The 19,847-nt window shown below is 40.0% G+C and overlaps 1 protein-coding gene and 1 pseudogene across 1 annotated transcript in view; one reads left to right on the top strand and one right to left on the bottom strand.

Moving 5' to 3' along the window:
* Nucleotides 1–1,341: 1,341 nt before the first annotated feature.
* Nucleotides 1,342–19,847, bottom strand: part of Snx7 (sorting nexin 7) — an 88,253-nt gene continuing 69,747 nt past the window's right edge. The window contains exon 9 of the mRNA XM_021158200.3: nt 1,342–1,834. Coding sequence (XP_021013859.1) covers nt 1,757–1,834 — 78 coding nt within the window. The 3' untranslated portion in view covers nt 1,342–1,756. The remainder of the gene's footprint in view (nt 1,835–19,847) is intronic.
* On the top strand, nt 12,411–18,199 carry LOC147005464 (E3 ubiquitin-protein ligase RNF25 pseudogene; annotated as a pseudogene).

The raw sequence follows: 19,847 nt of genomic DNA, 5'->3' as shown, positions 1-19,847 counted from the left end.
GACAGCTGCATTAAAAAATATATTATGGTTTTTATTGATTCCATATAATAGCTACTGGAATGAACTCTCAAACCATGGTTGGCTTTTCTGTAAACCTCTGAGGAAAGTAAAGGAAACATGTCCTTTGGCAGCTTATTCCTGAAAGATGGCATGTTCTAACTGTAAAGTAAACATGAATACGAGGCAAGTGGAACTGCATCACCACAGGAAAACTGGAAGGTCGAGCAGATTAAGAAACCCCAGCGATGCTTATAATTGAGAATGGTAGGGCATTGAATCTGCTCCTGACCACTCCACCCCATTAAGAGGGTCATACAGCATAGAGCCTGGTGTTCTCCATGCTAATGAGGTATCTATATGAGCTGGCCCTGAGGGTTTGGCGAATAGCTTCCCTTCCTGGACATTCCTTCCTTCGAAAAATATTTAATCTCTGGTCCACCCTGAGTAAGTTGTATGGAGACTTTCCATCATGAATAAATGGTTTGGATAAGCAAGGACTGTCTCTCTCATCATGGACCACTGCAGGGGTAGTAAGCTTTCATTACTGAGCTGGGTTGCCTAAGTCTCCTGCAGAAGGCCCCTCTGAGCTCCTAACGTTCATTCTGAACTAAGCAGATTTCTTCTACCCTGGGTTCTTTTCAGGCCTTTGGGCTGCGTCCTCAACTCCTTGAGTTTCCCAGCAGCATCTGGGTGCCCAGGAGTTTGAGAACCACAGCCTCAGCACCAGCCTGTTCTGTTTCTCACCGGGAGAAACACGGCTGGGACCCCTGCTTTACACCGCCCCTGAACATTGTGTCTGCATGTCCCTTGAGCCTGATACCCAGATGGTGGCAAAGAAGGACTATAGCCTAGCTTCCCTGAGTGTTGTCCTGATACCTCAGTGGCATGCAAAATACAGACCCACATATGAACATTCTTCATCAGTGGGGACCACAAGCACTCACACAACAGCTTTGTAATACGGAGACTCAAGATACTATATGTATTGAAAAATTTTAAAAGCTGGTATAAGTTGTAAAGATAGGCAAAAATTTACAAAAAAGAGAATCTATTACTGTGAATAGGTTATATGACAATGTCTGCATAATAAAACAAATAATAACTTAAACCTACTTTGGAAAAATTTTACATCGTTGAAAACAACCACTTTATTTAATAAAATTTTAAACAATTGTTTTTCATGTTTAGTAATTTTGTACATTTACTTCAAATTCTTAATATCAAAGTAAATTATGACATTAAAGTACATGTATAATATGCTTGATAATACATAATGAATTGACATTAAAACTGTTTCAGAAGATTTACCTCTGATAGAAATGAACACATCACAGACACCCATTTCTTATTAAAGATTTTATTAAAACCAAGTCTTTGCAACATATTGAAAAATTTAATATTCCACAGTAGAATATGTAAGAAAAAAACCCTCTATTTGTAATTAATGACACATAAATTTAAGAACATAATTAAAATTACACTAAATATCTTTCTATCCACATAGACATAAATATCTATCCATATAACAGATCTATATAATATATATCACATAATAGACCTATATATCTAGATAGATAGATTTATATCACAATTTCACGTTGATGACCTGGACTACCTGAGCTTTTAGTTGTTGGTTTTCCAGACAGTGCAAAAATCATTTGTCATCCTCTTTGTAAAGGGCACAGCCAATCCAGAAAAAATAACTTTGGTTGATGGATGCTGTCTCTCAAAGATCAAACAGGAGTCTTCCACAGGATTAAAGTTTCTCTTCGGAATCTTCTTCCAAGGGGAGGTCAGTCTGTGATGTGAGGAATGATTCCCATGTTGCAAGGCACTGTGCAATGGAAACATTGTGAGAGGGATTAGCTGTAGTCGATGATCAGGGCTAAAACAGTTCATAGTACAACCCAGTAGATACACTCATATAGCAATCTGCCCCATTCCTTCCATCAGCCTGAGAGTATTGATCACTTCTCAGATATTTTAATATCCTTCCTGCCTCTCTCATTATGTGTGTGTTGCATGGGTGTACACATTTTCTTTGTGTGTTCTCAGAGGCCATTGGGTGTCTTCTGTAACTGCTCTGTAAATTGCTTTTAGTGACAGGGTCTTTCATTGGATATGGTCTTCACTGTCTCAGCTTGACTGTCAGGCCTGCAAGTACTGGGTATTTTTCTCTTTCCACCTTCCTAGCACTGGGATGACAGATTTGTGTCTCCACTCCAGGGTTTTTACATGGAGAGTTTTAGGTACGCAAGCTTGTGCAGCAAGCACTTTGCCAGCTGAACCATCTCTCTGCTTTAGTATTCTAATTCTTAAGGAGAGATACTATTGACAAAAAATAAGAGGAAACCCTATTAGAGGCTGAAAGAAGTGTTTGCTAAGACAATGCATTGTTATCCCATTGGGGAGAGAAAAGAATGCTCAGAGTTAGTCATCTGGACCTTAAAAGGTGCACATTGGCATCTAGACTCGGTGCTGATGCAAACAGGCTCAGATGCCTTAGGATCTCATTACATTAGCTATGAGGTCTATATGTTTGTAACCCAATATTATACTTCATGCACCCTGTCTAGCACGAGAATTCTGAGAATGCTATCAGTTGTTTTATTATGTGCTAGGACTGGGTGTTGAGACTAAATATTTAATGGCTAAAGCATCACTAAATCGAGATAACAACGAAATGCACACACAATACACTAACAGGTGGAAAAAAAATCATATAAAAGTGTCTATCAATTTTCCAAAGCCAAAACCAAAACAGAAACAGAAACAAGATGAATAAAAAAATAACTTCAAGACAACACACTCAATGCTAATCCTATCAATAGTCAATTTAGATGTCTATAAGGCACACATCTCAATAAAATGGATAGATTGTCTACTGAACAGAAAACTATTACCCACCTGTAGTATGCTTACATTTATTATGTGTTTTAAATATAATGGAAAAATGAAAAAGAATTGTGTATGTCTGTATAAAACATATGTCAAAGAAAAGATTGAATAATAATACTATATTAGTATTGAAGCCTACAGAACAAAGACCCTTATCAAGATAAAGATCTTTTATAAGAGTAGAAGCTGGTTCAAGATATTTTGAACAAAAAGAAAAGGATAAACCTATTTATGATTGGTTTTCAGGTCCTTTTATGCTTAACATATGGACAGAAAAACAATGATATAGATTTGAAGCATATGATAGATCAAGCTGACCTTATGCATATGTCTACAAAACCAGAAAGACATCTCCCCTGCACTATACTCTGGACCACAGGAGAGGTCTCAACAGTCTGGTGTGGTGGCACACAGCTGTAATTCCAACACACGGGAGGCTGATGCTTGAGCATTTCTCATTGTTAGTACATTTGTTGTGGCTACATTGTGAGTTTCAGACCAGACTAGGATATGGAATAAGGCACTGTCATAAAACAAACAAACAAACAAACGAACAAACAAAAAATATGAGTATATACAAGATTTAAGCCACATGAACTACAGCCTCTGAATGATGTAGAATTAAGTTAAAAAAGAAAAACAATTAGAGAAACACATGAAAACCCCTGAGTATCTGTAATACAAATAGGAGAATTTTAAATACCCCTGGACCACAGAGAAAACCAAAAGTGAAATAATGAAGTACTTTTAACAGAATGAAAAAGAAATCAGAATATATCAAAAACTCCTACGCACCACTAAATACCACTAAGGGAGCAAACGGAAAACGACTAATTGCCTACATTAGAGAAGAAGAAAAGGTCTCCAATTCAGACATTTAATTTCTACTTTAAAAACCAAAAGAGCAAAAGCCAAATAAATAGCTCCCAGCAAACATACTAAAGCCAAAGTAAGCAGCAACATGTGCATGCATGTGCATTGGTACAAACCAAATGTCTACAAAGCACACATCTCAATAACACGGAACAGAAAACTAATACCCACCTGAAGTATGTTTAAATGTGTTACCTACTTTAAATATAATTGCAAAGTGAAAAAATGAAAAAGGATTGTGTACGTTGGTATAAAACATACGTCACAGTCCAGATGAAATGGACCCATGGTCAGTTACTCAAAGGGCAAAGATCAGCAAAGCAAAGTAGTACAAACAGAAGCCTGAAGACACAGGTGAGCTTTCTAGCCAACTCAAGTGAATGACATTGTAGGAGAAATGAACAACTATAGACTGATTTTTTTCAGATGCAAAAATCTCTAAAAAAATTTAGCAAGGAAGAGCCAGTAATCCATACAAAGAACTATAGGTAATATGCAAGTGGATTTTATCATGAAATACAAGATTTGATCAATCCCCAACATCACCGACATATCAAACACGTCATCTCCATCTCAACAATACTAAAGAGCATTTGCCAAATTTCAAAGTCTATCTATTCCTAATTAAATAAAAAATTCTCAGTAAGTTAAGAATAGATGTGAAAGTAGATATATCTGAGAAAGAAAATCTGTAAGAAAAAATTCCTATTGTTTACCTTCTATGCAGATATGCAATAAATATTGGTTATGCAAGAATAAGTTTTTCTTTCCAGCTTAAATTCAGTTTCAGATATTCTTCAGCAAATTTAGGTATAAAAATGAAAAAAGAATACAATCAGAAACCCGATCCACAATCTTATCCACACATTGGGAGAGACCACGTTCCTGGAAGCCCTTTCTGTGGAGCCCTTGTCTCTCCTCAGTAAGGTCACCCATAACAAGCAGCTGTTAACCAAGCAGAGCATTCAAAGCATTTGATGCTCTCAGATAAATAGCATATCTTAGTCAACTCTGTCAAACTACCACTTAAATAAACTGACCACCCCTCAGTTAAAAGTCAACATGAAATTTCCAGCAGCTATCTTTGTTTAGAATTCATGTTAAAAAAAAAAAAAAAAAGACTCGGAATTGTATTGAGAATGACACTGGCCTTCAAACAGTCTTTCTCCCATCACTGTCCATTTGTACTTCAACTAAGCCAATCTAATACTGGCCATGACATGCTAATCACCATCTGTGCAAAGTGGTATACCATTTATTTATAATGTAAGCACTAAGGCTATTGACACGTGGTAAAGAGACATGAGCTACTGAGTGACTTCCTTGCCATCCTCCAACTTGAGGCAGAGAAATGGTTTTATGGATTTTGATTACTTAAAAATCACATAACAACTCCAATAGAGTAAGAGTATAATCAACATTGCATAAATTGCTATGAATATTCAACAGACATTACAAGGGTTGTTTTTACATCATACTTTCTTGGAGTGCACATTACTATCATAATTTCCATTTTACAAATGAGAAAGCTGAGGCTCAGATAACCTAGATAAAATTAAAGCATTGCAAATATTCTGAAGACCATAGCTAGTGTTTATTCATCAACACATGGAGAATGATCGATCTCCCATGTCACCACTAGAGTATATAAGACACTAGCAAACATGATAAGATGTCTTTTACACAGTCCAAGGACCATTTGGGAGCAGAGATAGAAAGAAAATATAGGAGACGTCAAGGTGATCAATTTTTAAGAAATGTAATATATACTAAATCTGTGTATATGGAAGTTGAGAGAACTGGATCTCTCTTTATACTATCTGGGTCCTGGCTTGGTGGCAAGTGCTTTTAGGTATTAAGTCATTTTTCTGGCTCTCTTTTCAAATTATTATTATCATTACTACTACTACTACTACTACTACTACTACTACTACTACTACTACTATTATTAGTTTACTTTAAGTGAATATATTTAGTTAACTGTTCCTTCCCACTCATGTGGGGGTAACAGTCAGCTGAGTTTTCTGATAACTGGTACATATACCATGCCAATCTGTAAATCTCTTCTTAAAAACAATAAAAAACGGGGCAAGATGGCTGAGTTGATAAAGCTGCTTGCTGCTGAGCCTCACAACCTGAGTTTGTTCCCCTAAATCAGGAGTATCAACCTTCCTAAGGCGGCAACCCTTTACTACAGTTCCTCGTGAGGTAGTGAGCCCCAAACATAACATTATTTCCAATGCTACTTCATAAATGTAATTTTGCTGTTGTCATGGATCATAATGTAAATGTTTTTGGAAACAGAGTTTTCCTAAAGAGGTAGAAGTCTCAACCCATTAGTTGCGAGTTGTGGCCTCAGATCCACATGGCAGAAGGAGATAACCAACTCCCACAGGTTGTGCCCCCATTTCTACATGCACACACTCAAACTCTAAACAAACAAATAAATGTAATAAGAATATACAAAAGCTAATGCCTAACATTTCTCATTTCTTGCTATTCTTTCTTACTTCGTTTTGAACTAGGGAACCTAAGGAAGACTTCAAGCATCAGGCAGCTCACCCAGCACGGTTAAGGAGGTCAGTACCAAGATCTGAGATCAGGATTGTGACAGCTAAAAAACATAAAGGGGAATGCCACTAATATCTCAAAACCCAGTGGCACTTGCTTTGTAAGTTAGCTTTTTTTTTTAATAAGTTGTTATTTGGCTTTAAATTGAGAGGAAGCATTTAGTTTTTCCCATTTTTAACTCACCACTATCGATCAAGCTCGTTAGTATCTGTATATGCCAGAAGGAGGACAAAATAAAGTTTAAAATGATATTAATCACGAACATCCTTTCTGGCCCAGTCTTTGTAATTTCAGCTAGCTTTACCATGTTTAGTTTCTTATACAACTGTGGGCCAACTGATAACAACACAGGGCTCTCGTTTTTTGAATAATGTGTCACATTTTTCCCCCCTCTAAGTGGCTTCTGATGTAATCAGCTAGTTCCATTTTAGTTAAGAGAATGACTTTGGGAGCCACATGGCTCAGAGCATGAAGGCATTTTCCATGCCAGCCCGCTGACCGCTGAGTTGGATGCTCAGATCAAAGGCAGAAGGAGAGGACTGGCTTCCTCTGTAAGGGAAAATCCAGCAAGTATTCTCCCAAGGTGACTGTGTTCTATAGCCAAAGGGCAAACACTAAAACTCTCCGAGAGCAGAGAACTTTGAGAGACAGTAGCTGGGAAACAGACCCAAAGTACGAACACAAGATGCTACAAAAGGTGAGCTTTAATTCCAAAACTAACTTTTAGTTTTAGAGTAAGTCCCTTGCTGCTTCGGCAGAGGTGATGACATTTTGCTACCAGAATAGGCAAATGTCTCCTTAGTTCCCAGGTGCACGGTAATCCCACAAACAGATGTGATCAAGCTTTAAAAAGATTCAGTGCTGACAGGAATGTTCCTGTAGTTGCAACAGCTTTCCTCAGAAGTGTCCACATCTAGGAGTTGGTATCGAACTTGTATCACCTTGTGGAACGTGAGGAGGTCTATGCCACACTGTGACTCTCTGCCTTGCTTGGCTTTTTTACCCACTTGTAGAATAAATGGGTTTACACTAAAAAGGAAGGTTCCAGAGTCTGACTGAGGCTAACAAGAAATTGGTGAATGGAGTTACATAAGATTTACAATTTTGTCTAGTTCTGCTTGCCTAGAAACATTATGAAATATAGTGACCATAAATTTTTAAACACTCCCCCAAGTATTTGGTATTTGCAGGATAATTACCATCATATGGTTTCCAAAAGTAACATCCAGAGACACATGAGACATCATTTCAGTCATCACCATAGTTACTACTGTTAGCCTACACTGAATGACGGCTTCTTAACTGGTAGACGTTCAGTCTGCAGCTTTTCTTTCATTTAAGAGCTTTGAAGCCTGTTTTCTATACTGCAGTTTCAGACTCAAGTAAAACAAGTAATCAGTCCTGGTGGCACAAAACTTAATATCAGATAGCTGGGAATCTGAGGCAGGAGAATTGCAACTTCAAAGCATGGATAGACCACAGAGTGAGTTCAAGGCCAGGCTGGGCAAGCCAGTGAGTCTCTGCTTCAAAGCAAAAATGTGCTGATATTCAAATATTCTGCATATGTTGCTCAGTGGCAGAAAACTTGCTGGCCTTCGAAAGGCCCCGAGTTCAATTCCCTGTACTGCTGAAAAGAAGAACAAACAAACACAAAGCAGAAACAACCAAACCAAACCAAACCAAACCATACAAACAGGAAGAGAAATGGGGAGAGGAACCTCACTTGCAGATTCTGAGAGCCATCTTGCAAGTTTTAACCTGAGAAATATAAGCAACTTTAAAATAACAGGACTTAAACACTGCTTTTCTGCAATTACAATGTAAGCTGTGTGTGCGCAGCTCAGCAGCTCAGCAGCTGCAAGGGTTAAAGTAAAGAGACTCATTAGCTACAGACGCCATCTCGTGGCCCACTTATTTATTATTCCGTAGTCCTCTGTGGATGCCTAACTCAAAAGTCAGACAAAGGCAGAGGTGGCTCAGGTACTATTTATTCCATCTTTCTCACTTCTGCACATGGGTTACTGGGGCAGTGAAATGTTACAAATATTTCATGGAGAAACCAATGCAAGGGCCTGAATTTGCATTCACAGTCTGTCAACTCCTGTATTCTCCTCACTCCAAAATTGGCTTTTGATTGTAATCGGCCAATTACACGAGGCTCATCAGCTTAGAAGTGGCCATTTCCAAGTTTACTTTCTCAAGCTTATTTTTGTTTAACCATATATTGACCCTACAGATAATGATAGTGAAAACATTTACCTTTCTTCTCATTAAATAATTGATCAAAGCACAGCGATAATATTTTGGTACTTCATTTTAAAGCATCTCCCATGCTTTCTTCTTTCGATCTGCTAAAGGCTTATGGTGCATGTGTATGTGTGTGAGCGTGTGCGTGCATGGGGGTGTGTATGTGTGTGAGTGCGAGTGTATGGTGGGACATAGGAGAAGATCGTTATTTTGCACTGACCTATGAGTCAATGAGCATCATTGGAACATGATTAGCATTTTCTAATCGGTATGTAGCGATGCTGACAGCCAATTCTAAATTTTTTATTAGTTGACTCCCCCTTTTGAAGATGTGATACCCTTGTATATATCCTCTGTATTTTCTAAAGTATTGAATCCATCCTAGTCTCTTCCTAATAAATGTCTAAAGAGCTAAGCCTCAGAAATGCATGCCTTGTCCGGAGTATAACAAAAGCAGATGCTATTGCTTTCCCCTGTCATGGCATACATGAGCGCATTCTCGCTAGCATGGATAAGTGAGAAATGATTATATTACAGGATGTAAAGTGGCAAGGAGACTATTTGAATAGAAGTTTAGAGACAGCAGAAACCTCTAAAATACCAAAAATGTTTACTAATTATAAGAGCCAAAAAAAAAAAAAGGCACCATTATGTAGAATAGTGATGTGGACTACTACTTTTGAATGTCTAATTTGGATAGAAATCACCACTGCTATTTTGTTTTGTTTGTTTGGTTGTTTGGTTGTTTGTTTGGTTAATTTCAGAGAGCCTACCCTGGAAGGTAACATGTAGCACAGGCTGCCCTGATGTAGCACAGGCTGCCCTGAAAGTCATGGTGATTCTTCGGCATCAGCTTTCCAAAGTACTGCAATTATAGGAATACACCACCACACCTGGCCATGCTTTAATATTAAATGTACATTTCTTTGAGTTCAGTTTCCAATTCTTTTCTCTTTGTTCATACAAAATTTCTAGTGACCATTTTTCCACCTGTTAAAGTAGTTTTCTAGTATCTACAAAAGCTCTGTTCCCTGCCATATTTCTTCTGGTGAAGGGAGAACATACCATGGGAATTGTCTCTAGTGAGCAATCCAAAATAATTAAAAAATAAAAATAAGCCATCCATTGTGAATTGGGATCTATAGTCAGTAAGAACAGAAATATTAACATCCTAAGGCCATAGGATTTCCTCTTCTCTTGCTTTATTCATTCTTATTGAATACCTCTGGTTTTATTTGAAATAAGAAAAAATTGCTCACAAGAAATTTTTTCTATGGCATAGACGACATAAAGGATAACAGTGAATTACTAAGCAATCAGTAATGTTGCTCTGGCTTTAAAAGTGAGGAAGGAGCTTCTAGCTATTTAATAGATGACCTTCACATGGCACCGAGAAAAAGAGGTGGCTGTTTTCTATTTGATGATGGTGACCACACTCATATAGAAACACTAGAGTGAGCCTGAATTTCCTATCCCTGAGATGGGTTGGCTTTTAGTAGTGTCTTCCAGTGCCTAAGAGAGAAAATTACAAAGGCACAGGAAATGGATTAAAACATTTTAACTGGCATAACAATGACTAGGTTGAGTAAAATTGTAATCTTCTGAGCCTATTGACCTAAGTAGGTATGTAGGTATGTGTACTTAACAATATCCTCCCTTCCTTTACACACACACACACACACACACACACACACACACACACACACACGGGCACTCCAATCCTATAGTGTATAATGATATTCTGATACAGTCTTCCCACAGAGACCAAGACACTGAGAGTTGTTTCCTTAAGGAATTGTTTTGATACCATTAAGAAATTTGTCTTCTTACGTGTCAGATGTTAGAAACTGTTAGAATTTTTGTATTTAAAAAAAACCAACCAAACAAAAACCCACTTCGATATGGCCTCCAACTTCCCAGTTCTAGAGCATTCTAGAGTCTTCTATCTCTAGAGCTTTGTCCTGGAACCCTGACTAGGGACAATGAGTGAACCAAGAAATGACAAACACACACAGAAAAGCTTGGTTGGGGGTGTTTGCTCACTCTGATGGAAGGACATAACTGCCATAGCAACTTGAGTTCTTTGCATGTATGTCATGTAGGGCAGAGGAGAAAGGGTTACTAGTCTCAATAGGACATGTCTGCAGGCAGCAGACTCAGGTTGGAAACAACTGGGAGAGGTAGCTGCTGTTGCTAGGTTTTGTACACACAGGACATTTGCTTGAACTCAACACTGGACTACGACACCAAGAAAGCTTTGCTATTCCTGTTGAGTCTCATCTGGGGAAGGCCTTGGCACTTCCATGGGATTGAGGCCTTTGGTTCTTTGTCAGGAACACACCCGTGTGGGCAATCCACAGTCACTCCTGTTTTTTTTTTCCCCCACTCCCTATAGCTCCTCTTTGATTTTACAGTAATAAGAGTGAGGTTAATTATAAAAAACAAAAGTGCCTCTTAATTCAGATTCAGCCTGAGAGAGCCAATATGTTAAGAAACTTAACGATTTAATATACACTACTAAATCTACATTAATATAATATACTAAATCTCTGTCCCAAGATTTTAAAAGAAAATCTAAACACTGCCGGCATTCTCTAGGCTCAGAATCACAGGAAAAAACTCTGCATAAGTAAAGTTTCTCCCATGTCCACCCTTGTCTTCCCAAGGTGATTCATACAGAGAACTGAATAGAGCTGGTGACTATGTATGACACTCATCCAAATGGCAGAGGACATTAATTAGGAACTGGTGCCAGAGTTCCAAGTTTCTGGAGTTAACTTTCACAGTCATCTAGAAGGGGAAATGGGGGTGGGTGGAAGATCTGTCAATCTCCCTACTAAGAGTCAGTTTAGAATTAAAAGCTTCAGTTGAGGCTGCAACTCTGGTAAAGGGTTGATACTCTAGCTGGTAAAGGGTTTTTACAACACCCAGCAGGAATGGGCAGTTTTCATTTAATCTCTTGAAATACACCACTTTTTTGTTTTGTTTTGTTTTGGTTTTCTGATGGGCAAATCCATTTGATCTCCATTTCCTTCCTTGATTGAGAGCACAGAGGCAGAACAGAAACCAAGCAGCCATGTTCTCTCTCCCAGACTGTCTCCATCAGAGATTCATTGTAATAATTTTATGAGCATATTAGATCTTCCTCTCTGTAGTTCAAAGAGGCTCCGTGTACTTGACTCTGGTACTATTTGGAAGTTTCGCAACTCCCCCTCCTCAAACCCCACTCTCTCCTGAAATGTGACCCCTGATGCTCCCCATTCTTTCCCGGACTCATCCTTAAATGTACTGTGCTTTTATCTTCCCGTTTCATGGTCCGTGGTCCGCGGTGCAATCACGTTTGATTCTTCGTAGGATTCACGTTTCTCTCTTGCGAACTGCTCACTCTTCTTAAGTCACAACCTCTTTCAAAGTCTGTGACTTTGGAAGTGTAACTAACTTTTCTGTACATTTTCAAGCCACTTTACTAAATTCTAGGGAATATGAAAATGGATAGAGTTTCCCTCCTTTGCTTTCTCCTTCTGGATTTAAAAGGCACTTTCTCCTTCAGCTGATGGCAGGTGGAGGTGACATCCTCCTCTGCTGGTGAGAATAACATTTTGGGAGGCTGCCCTCCTTGCTCCTTTTACTGGAGTCATTTTTCTGATTTTTCAGCTTCTAAAAGAAGGAAATTTCTGACAGACATCTGGATCAGGGTCTCTCCTAGGTAGCAATTTTATAATTATAATCAATACACTTTTACCTTGTATCAGAATTCTTGGGAGCTAGTCTATCTTGGGCCAAGCTGGTTTTCAGCATTTTTTTTTTCCCACATCAGAAAAATGTGTCAAGTCTGTAGTGTAAAACTGATGTTAAAGCAACCTGTTGCAGGCTCCCACTTTCCAAACATAACAAGGGATGCACTGCATTTCCGAATAAAGGCAACTGTGTTTGGAGAATCTTCAGAACCCTTGGAGTCCGTCTGTCCATTACTTAGTTTGTAGAGGAAGACCTAAGCTATTTGTTTGTACAGACATGGAAGGTTTTAATGGCTCAAAAATAACTAGATTTGAATTTTAGAAAATCTCCAGCAGTAGTGCCCATTTGGATAGAGATTTGCCCTTGTTAAGAATTTTTTTTTCTCCAATTTTCCTTTACCTCCCAGAAAATGCATTTCACCATAAATGCTTCCCTACTTCTCAGCTGCCCATGTGGACTCAAATATCTGTGGTGCGCAGTATGCCCGCAAGCCTTCTTTAGGTCTGTCAATGACAAGCAACTGAATAAGATCAATTTAAACAATTGCCCATTAAAAATATCAGCACAAACTGCAATGATTCTGTCACTGAGAGGTTGAGGCAGAAGGATTGCCATAAATCCTGAAACAAGTTTGGGTTACAGACTGAGTTCTAAGCCATTCTGGGCTACACGGGAAGACACAGTTTCAAAAAAAAGAAGCTATAAAGAAGCAACAATCGAGTGAATATGTATATTATTTTTTCCATAATAAGCTTTACCTACATGAGAAAGATTTTAAACTTAAAGTTGGATCTGCCACAGTGCCTCACACATGGGTTTGGTGATAGTCCTTTTTAAAATTAATTTTAAACTCAAAATACAAAGTACTGGATTTAATTGTGGCATTTTTGTACGTATTTCATTGATGATTGTAGAACTGTTTCTTTTTATTTATTTTAAGGTTACTATACAAAACAATGGGTTTCCTGATAGCATTTTCTTTGTACATTTCATTTCCCATTGTATTTCTAATTTGTTCAATTCCCTAAGGCCCTTCCTCAGGTTTCCTGCACGCATTTGAAATTCAGTAACCAGTACTTCTGGTTATTTAAAATTCATACTGTCCTAATTTTAAATAGCTAATATTCATAATTACCTTAAGACTTAAAAAGAGATATTTAGACAAGTGCTTAAGTATTTCTGTCTCGGCATTGCAAACACTTTGGATTATTAGTGTCAGGTCCAAAATATACACCATTTTTCTCCACAAGGGTAGGTCCACTACTTTCAAAACTGAGTATAGACTCAATTCAAGCTGTGCTAAGCTGGGCATGGCCCTGGTGGGGACAGAGTGACATAGTTCCTGGCCCTGGGACAGGGCCTTGGTGTGAACCTCCAATAAGTATTGATGGCTGCTGTGGCTGTAAGGCCAGTTTGTGTAAAAATGTACATATTTTCACATCCTCTGAGGAATGTCTTCCCTGTTAATGTTAATGACTCCACAAGAATTACAAATAGCAAGAGTCCAAGAATTGAGGGTGTGGCTATGTCTCAGCAAAATGGTAAACACTGGGACCTTCAGAACAGTCCTTAAGGCTATGGAAAGAGTTCCAAACACATGAGTTTAACTATGCCAAACATAAGGATGTAATGGGAATTATGAGGGGCTTCAAGAACCTAAAGGAACAAAGGCAGGTATACTATGAGCCAATTTGTCAGAAAGATATGAAGGCAGAAGGCAGGCAAATTCCTAAATTCAAGGTCAGCCCAAGGACAGAATGAGGTTAGGCCCAGGTGTGGTAGAAACGGTAATTTCTAGGGCCCTACCCAACTAGCTTATCTTCTGTGCTTCCCAAACCCAGACACTTCTGAATTCTTTTGTAGTGTTAAGGAAAAAAATGTATGCTTCTATCTCCAAAGAATAAAAGGGCTGGGACCTAGAATGCAGATTCATGAGAGATTCAAAAGGAAATCTGCAGTAAATGACTGGATTGAAATGTAAAATAAAAGACTGGGCCTGGGTTCTGCAGGATATAAGCTATCCAGAGAATTTTTTTATAGGATAAAAAGAGAGAACTGCTTGGAGAACTGACAAACAAGCAAGCAGGATGTGGACAATAGAACAGCAAGCAGAACACAGGTCATCCGCCAGCTTGAATCCAAGATTTGACTTGGAGTCATTCTTTTCCTGATCCCAGACACCCCTTCTCTCAGAACCCCTCTCCAAGCTGAGGCTGGTCCTTGGCAAAGTTGGACTATAGAAGGATTTCTGACTATTCAGGAAACTGAAACCGGTTCTTGTACACACATAAGAGTCGTTTTTCTTACCTCTGGCAAAACAGACACATGGCTCTCCACTGACCTCTGTCTGGGGCAGGTCTCAGCATGTCCGAGTGAGCCCATGCTGGCATCCTGCCTCTTCTCATTCCCTACTCACAAGTACATTCCTTCACTGTGCCCCTCACACACACATACCAGCACAGCTGGCTTAGAAGTGTTTTTTAAGATAGAAAAAAAAATACACAAATTTTAAGTATTAGTAAATATCTAATTGTATGATAATCTATAAATACATGACAATTATGACTACTTGGAAAATTATGGAAAACACTGAAAAATATGAACCCCCCCAAATGTATTCATTTTAATCATCATGACCCCGAATAAAAAAGTAATATACTTCATGTGGCACTTGCAAAGGGGGCCATGAAAATGTTTATTTAATCACTATGATAATCTTGGGCTAGCAAATTATTGTTCTATAATTATATTAATATCTACTTTTCTGTAGGAGATGGGATTATTAACTTTTATGTCTTCTTTACTTTAGGATAATTATTTAATTTCTATGTGGTGGTTTGTAGTACGTATGTATGCCTTTTCTTTTAAATAGAACACGAGGCTACAAAAATCATGAATTTTATATAAAAACAAAACAAAATAAAACAACAAACAAACCAAAGAGTGAAAGACCAAACAACATAAGAGTCTGTGAACTACAGATGTCCTCGAATACAGTTCCCTTTACTAACTCCACCCGTCAACACAACTGCCAGTTACCTCTGGTTAATTCCCTCCCCTTTTTATTCCTGTCTGGCTCCCTTGGTGTATTAGCAAACAAAGAGTGCAAAGACATTTCTGGGAGCAAAGGGCCTTCCACTATAGAGAAATCAGGGCTGTTGATGATTCACAGTGATGTCAGGAGACAAGATTTCTACTAGGGAAAAAGGTCACTGTTCTCTTTGATGTTTTTGGTCAAACCTAGAGCCAATCTAAAACTACCCTGACTCGAAGTCCAAGGAGGTACCCAGCGCTCATGTATATGAGGAGGTAGGATAGCTGAGTAGCGTCAGTAATGCCCAAACAAAGCTTTCATAAGAATGCACCCTCAGTCTGGCGGTTCCTCAGAAAATTGGACATAGTACTACCGGAGGATCCAGCAATACCTCTCCTGGGCATATATCCAGAAGATGTCCCAACCGGTAAAAAGGACACATGCTCCACTATGTTCATAGCAGCCCTATTTATAATAGCCAGAAGCTGGAAAGAACCCAGATGTCCCTCAACAGAGGAATGGATACAGAAATTATGGTACATTTACACAATGGAGTACTACTCAGCTATTAAAAAGAATGAATTTATGAAATTCCTAGCCAAATGGATGGACCTGGAGGGCATCATCTTGAGTGAAGTAACACAATCACAAAAGAACTCACACAATATGTATTCATTGATAAGTGGATATTAGCCCAAAACTTAGGATACCCAAGATATAAGATACAATTTGATAAACGCATGAAACTCAAGAAGAATGAAGACCAAAGTGTGGACACTGTGCACCTTCTTAGAATTGGGAACAAAACACCCAGGGAAGGAGTTACAGAGACAAAGTTCGTAGCTGTGATGAAAGGATGGACCATTTAGAGACTGCTGTATCCAGGGATCCGTCCCATAATCAGCTTCTAAACGCTGACACCATTGCATACACTAGCAAGATTTTGCTGAAAGGACCCAAATATAGCTGTCTCTTGTGAGACGATGCCGGGGCCTAGCAAACACAGGAGTGGATGTTCACAGTCAGCTATTGGATGTATCACAGGGCTCCCAATGGAGAAGCTAGAGAAAGTACCCAAGGAGCTAAAGGGATCTGCAACCCTATTGTTGGAACAACATGATGTACTAACCAGAACCCCGGAGCTCTTGTCTCTAGCTGCATATGTATCGAAAGATGGCCTATTCGGCCATCACTGGAAAGAGAGGCCCATTGGACTTGCAAACTTTATATGCCCCAATATAGGGGAATGCCAGGGCCAAAAGAATGGGAATGGGTGGGTAGGGAAGTGGGGGGCGCTATGGGGGACTTTTGGGATAGCATTGGAAATGTAATTGAGGAAAATATGTAATAAAAATATTAAAAATCAAAAAAAAATAAAAATAATTTGGCCAGAGAATGTATTCAGGCAGATTTTTTTTTTTTTAAAGTCAATCTTTATCAGCCTTGGCAGCTTCAGCAGGGAGAGCTGCAATGGTGACTCAGTCTCCCCCTTACTCTCCAGGATCCTTCCCTCTGAAGTTGAAGTATTAGAGTCTATCTATCTGGATGAGCTACAGGTGATGAAAGGGAATGGCAGATCACCATGGGAGATCTTTATCACTCTGCACCCTGCCACCGCAGAGGTCCAAGATTCGCAGTTTGTCTGCTTTACTCTGGTTCTTCGGATCCCAGTCCAGTATCCCCACGAGGTGCCACAGATCTCCATCCGTAACCCTCGAGGACTTTCAGATGAGCAGATCCACAAGATCTCACAGGCCCTGGGCCATGTGGCCAAGGAAGGACTAGGCACTGCCATGCTCTATGAACTCATTGAGAAAGGGAAGGAGATTCTCACGGATAACAACATTCCCCATGGTCAGTGTGTGATCTGCCTCTATGGTTTCCAGGAGAAGGAGGCCTTTACCAAAACACCGTGTTACCACTACTTCCACTGCCATTGCCTTGCCAGGTACATCCAGCACATGGAACAAGAGCTGACTACACAGGAACAGGAGCGACAGCATGTTGTCACCAAGCAGAAGGCAGTCGGTGTGCAGTGTCCTGTGTGCAGGGAGCCCCTTGTGTATGATCTTGCCTCGCTGAAAGCAGCCCCTGAACCCCAACAACCCATGGAGCTGTACCAACCCAGTGCAGAGAGCTTGCGCCAACAGGAAGAGCTCAAACTGCTGTATCAGAGGCAGCAGGAAAAGGGTGGCATCATTGACCTTGAGGCTGAACGGAACCGATACTTCATTAGCCTTCAGCAGCCTCCTGCTGCTCTTGAGCCGGAGTCAGCTGTAGATGTCTCCAGAGAACCCCAGCCACCTAATGCCCTTTCTGCAGAACAATCTACTTCCCCAGCTGACCAATCAGCTCTGCCAACTTCTCTACCCATGACTACCCAGTATGCGTATGAGAAGACTTCGGGGGCTGGGCCAAATCAACAGAGGCTCCTGGCGACAGTATGATCGGAGGCACCCAAAAGGAGGGGAGTGCTGCACCCCAAAAGGTACCAGTGAAATTCATGAACTGCCACCTCCTGAGAAGCCTCTCAAGGAGACTGTAGACTTAAAGGCAGAACCCCGTAACAAAGGGCTCACAGGTCATCCTCAGGAGAAGGGGCCTGGTAGCTGGCAGGGCCCCTCAGCTCGCAGGACTCGGGACTGTGCTCGCTGGGAACGCTCCAAAAACCGTACACCGGGTTCTTCCTATCCCCACCTACCTCGGGGCCAGGGAGCATACCAGTCTGGTACTCGCAGGGAGCCCCTGGGCTTGGAATCTGAGGAAGGTTCCTAGCAGTACTGTTGGGGGACAGGGAATTGGGGTGGGAGGGAGGCAATAAAGAGAATTGACCTTTGCTTAACGGCAAAAAAAAAAAAAAAAAAAAAAAAGAATGCACCCTCATAATCCACTGCTTCTCTGGAGGATCAAAAGTCTTTGAAGTTTTTTCCATCACCATAAGCATCGAGAATAATCAAAAACAATGAAAAAAATCCACTCACTTAAATCCACATGCCATTTTACACTGTTTCAACATCACTGTCACATGACCACATTGGTAAGAATTTGTTTATATGATGTTGTACACTCATGCCCTGTTCCATATTGGTTCAGTCAAGGTCACAGCACCCACATGATGGCATTCCCATAATATCCCATCTCCTAGCGATATCCTAGTCATCTTAGTTTGTGTGAGCACACTTCACAATGTTTTCAGCACAGTGAAATTGCTTGCAGACACACTGTGCAGACTAGTCCCCTACGAAAACAGACACATGCGGACTATCCAAGCTGGGTGTGGGCTTCATGTAGAAAATAATGGAGTAACATTTTACATCCATCCTTTAGCCAGAGTCAAAGGTCAGCCACAGGGTCAGGAATCTAAGTATAACATTTCAGAAGGTCCATCCTTAGCATCTGACTCAGATCCACTCTGAATATGTGTAATCTCATTTCCCTCTGTCATTCTAATATTGAAATTTGAAATTATACAAGCTGTGATCATTTCCCTTCCTACAAGTAAATTCAAAGGCAGATGTGTGAACTCTATTTTATCTTTTGCAATAGGAATAGACCCTTTGGGGATTTATCTGTGTGAATGTTGAGGAAAGAGGAGACATTTCTGTGATAATACGATTAACTTAAACGGGGGACAGAAAGATCATGAAACCCTTCATTTTTCCCCGTGTCTGAGACAGTCTGAAGTTAGCAGATGACAACACACTGCTGATCTTTAGGCTCCTGCAGCTTTTCTACTAATTAAGACTTCTTGATCACTCAACGGTGCCGACTTCCTTATCTTGCTTTGGTGGACTGATGTGCCAGAGATGTTAAAAATTTATCACCAAGGAAACCAGGGACATCTGGAGCAGGGTCTTTTTAAGTTAAAATCACAAAAAAATCAATTGTTCTTCCAAACAACAAGTCCAAGATGCAGTGCACAAGATGCATCTTCAGTAACAGAAATACAGGTCACTTTGGGGCAGAGTTAGAAACACACCCCAGTGACGTGAACTGCTATGAAAGAAGTTTGTAGTGCCTAGGCATGTTAGTGTCAATTTAACTGTTTTCAAGGGTGTGATGCTTGTGTGTAAACCAAGTTTTAGTACAAGAATGACACGAATACACATTTAGGTAAGATGGCCTGCCAAATCCCAAACATTTTAGTTAGGTTCAACTGAATTAATAAGAACATTCACCCCCACAATTGTTTTTTTAAGTTCAATCTCAAGCTCAGTGTGATGGCACACGCCTTTAACCCAGCACTACAGAGGCAGAGAGGCAGAGAGGCAGAGAGGCAGAGAGGCAGAGAGGCAGAGAGGCAGAGAGGCAGAGAGGCAGAGAGGCAGAGAGGCAGAGAGGCAGAGAGGCAGAGAGGCAGAGAGGCAGAGAGGCAGAGAGGCAGAGAGGCAGAGAGGTAGAGAGGCAGAGAGAGAGGCAGAGGCAGGCAGATGTCTAATGAGTTCATGGCCAGCCTGGTTTATACAGCAAGTTCCAGGTCAGCCAG

Source organism: Mus caroli, unplaced genomic scaffold (assembly GCF_978045245.1).
Source record: "Mus caroli unplaced genomic scaffold, Mus_caroli_1 scaffold_3, whole genome shotgun sequence".
Taxonomy (NCBI): domain Eukaryota; kingdom Metazoa; phylum Chordata; class Mammalia; order Rodentia; family Muridae; genus Mus; species Mus caroli.
The sequence above is the reverse complement of the archived record's forward strand: the minus strand, read 5'-3'. Positions and strand labels throughout refer to the sequence as shown.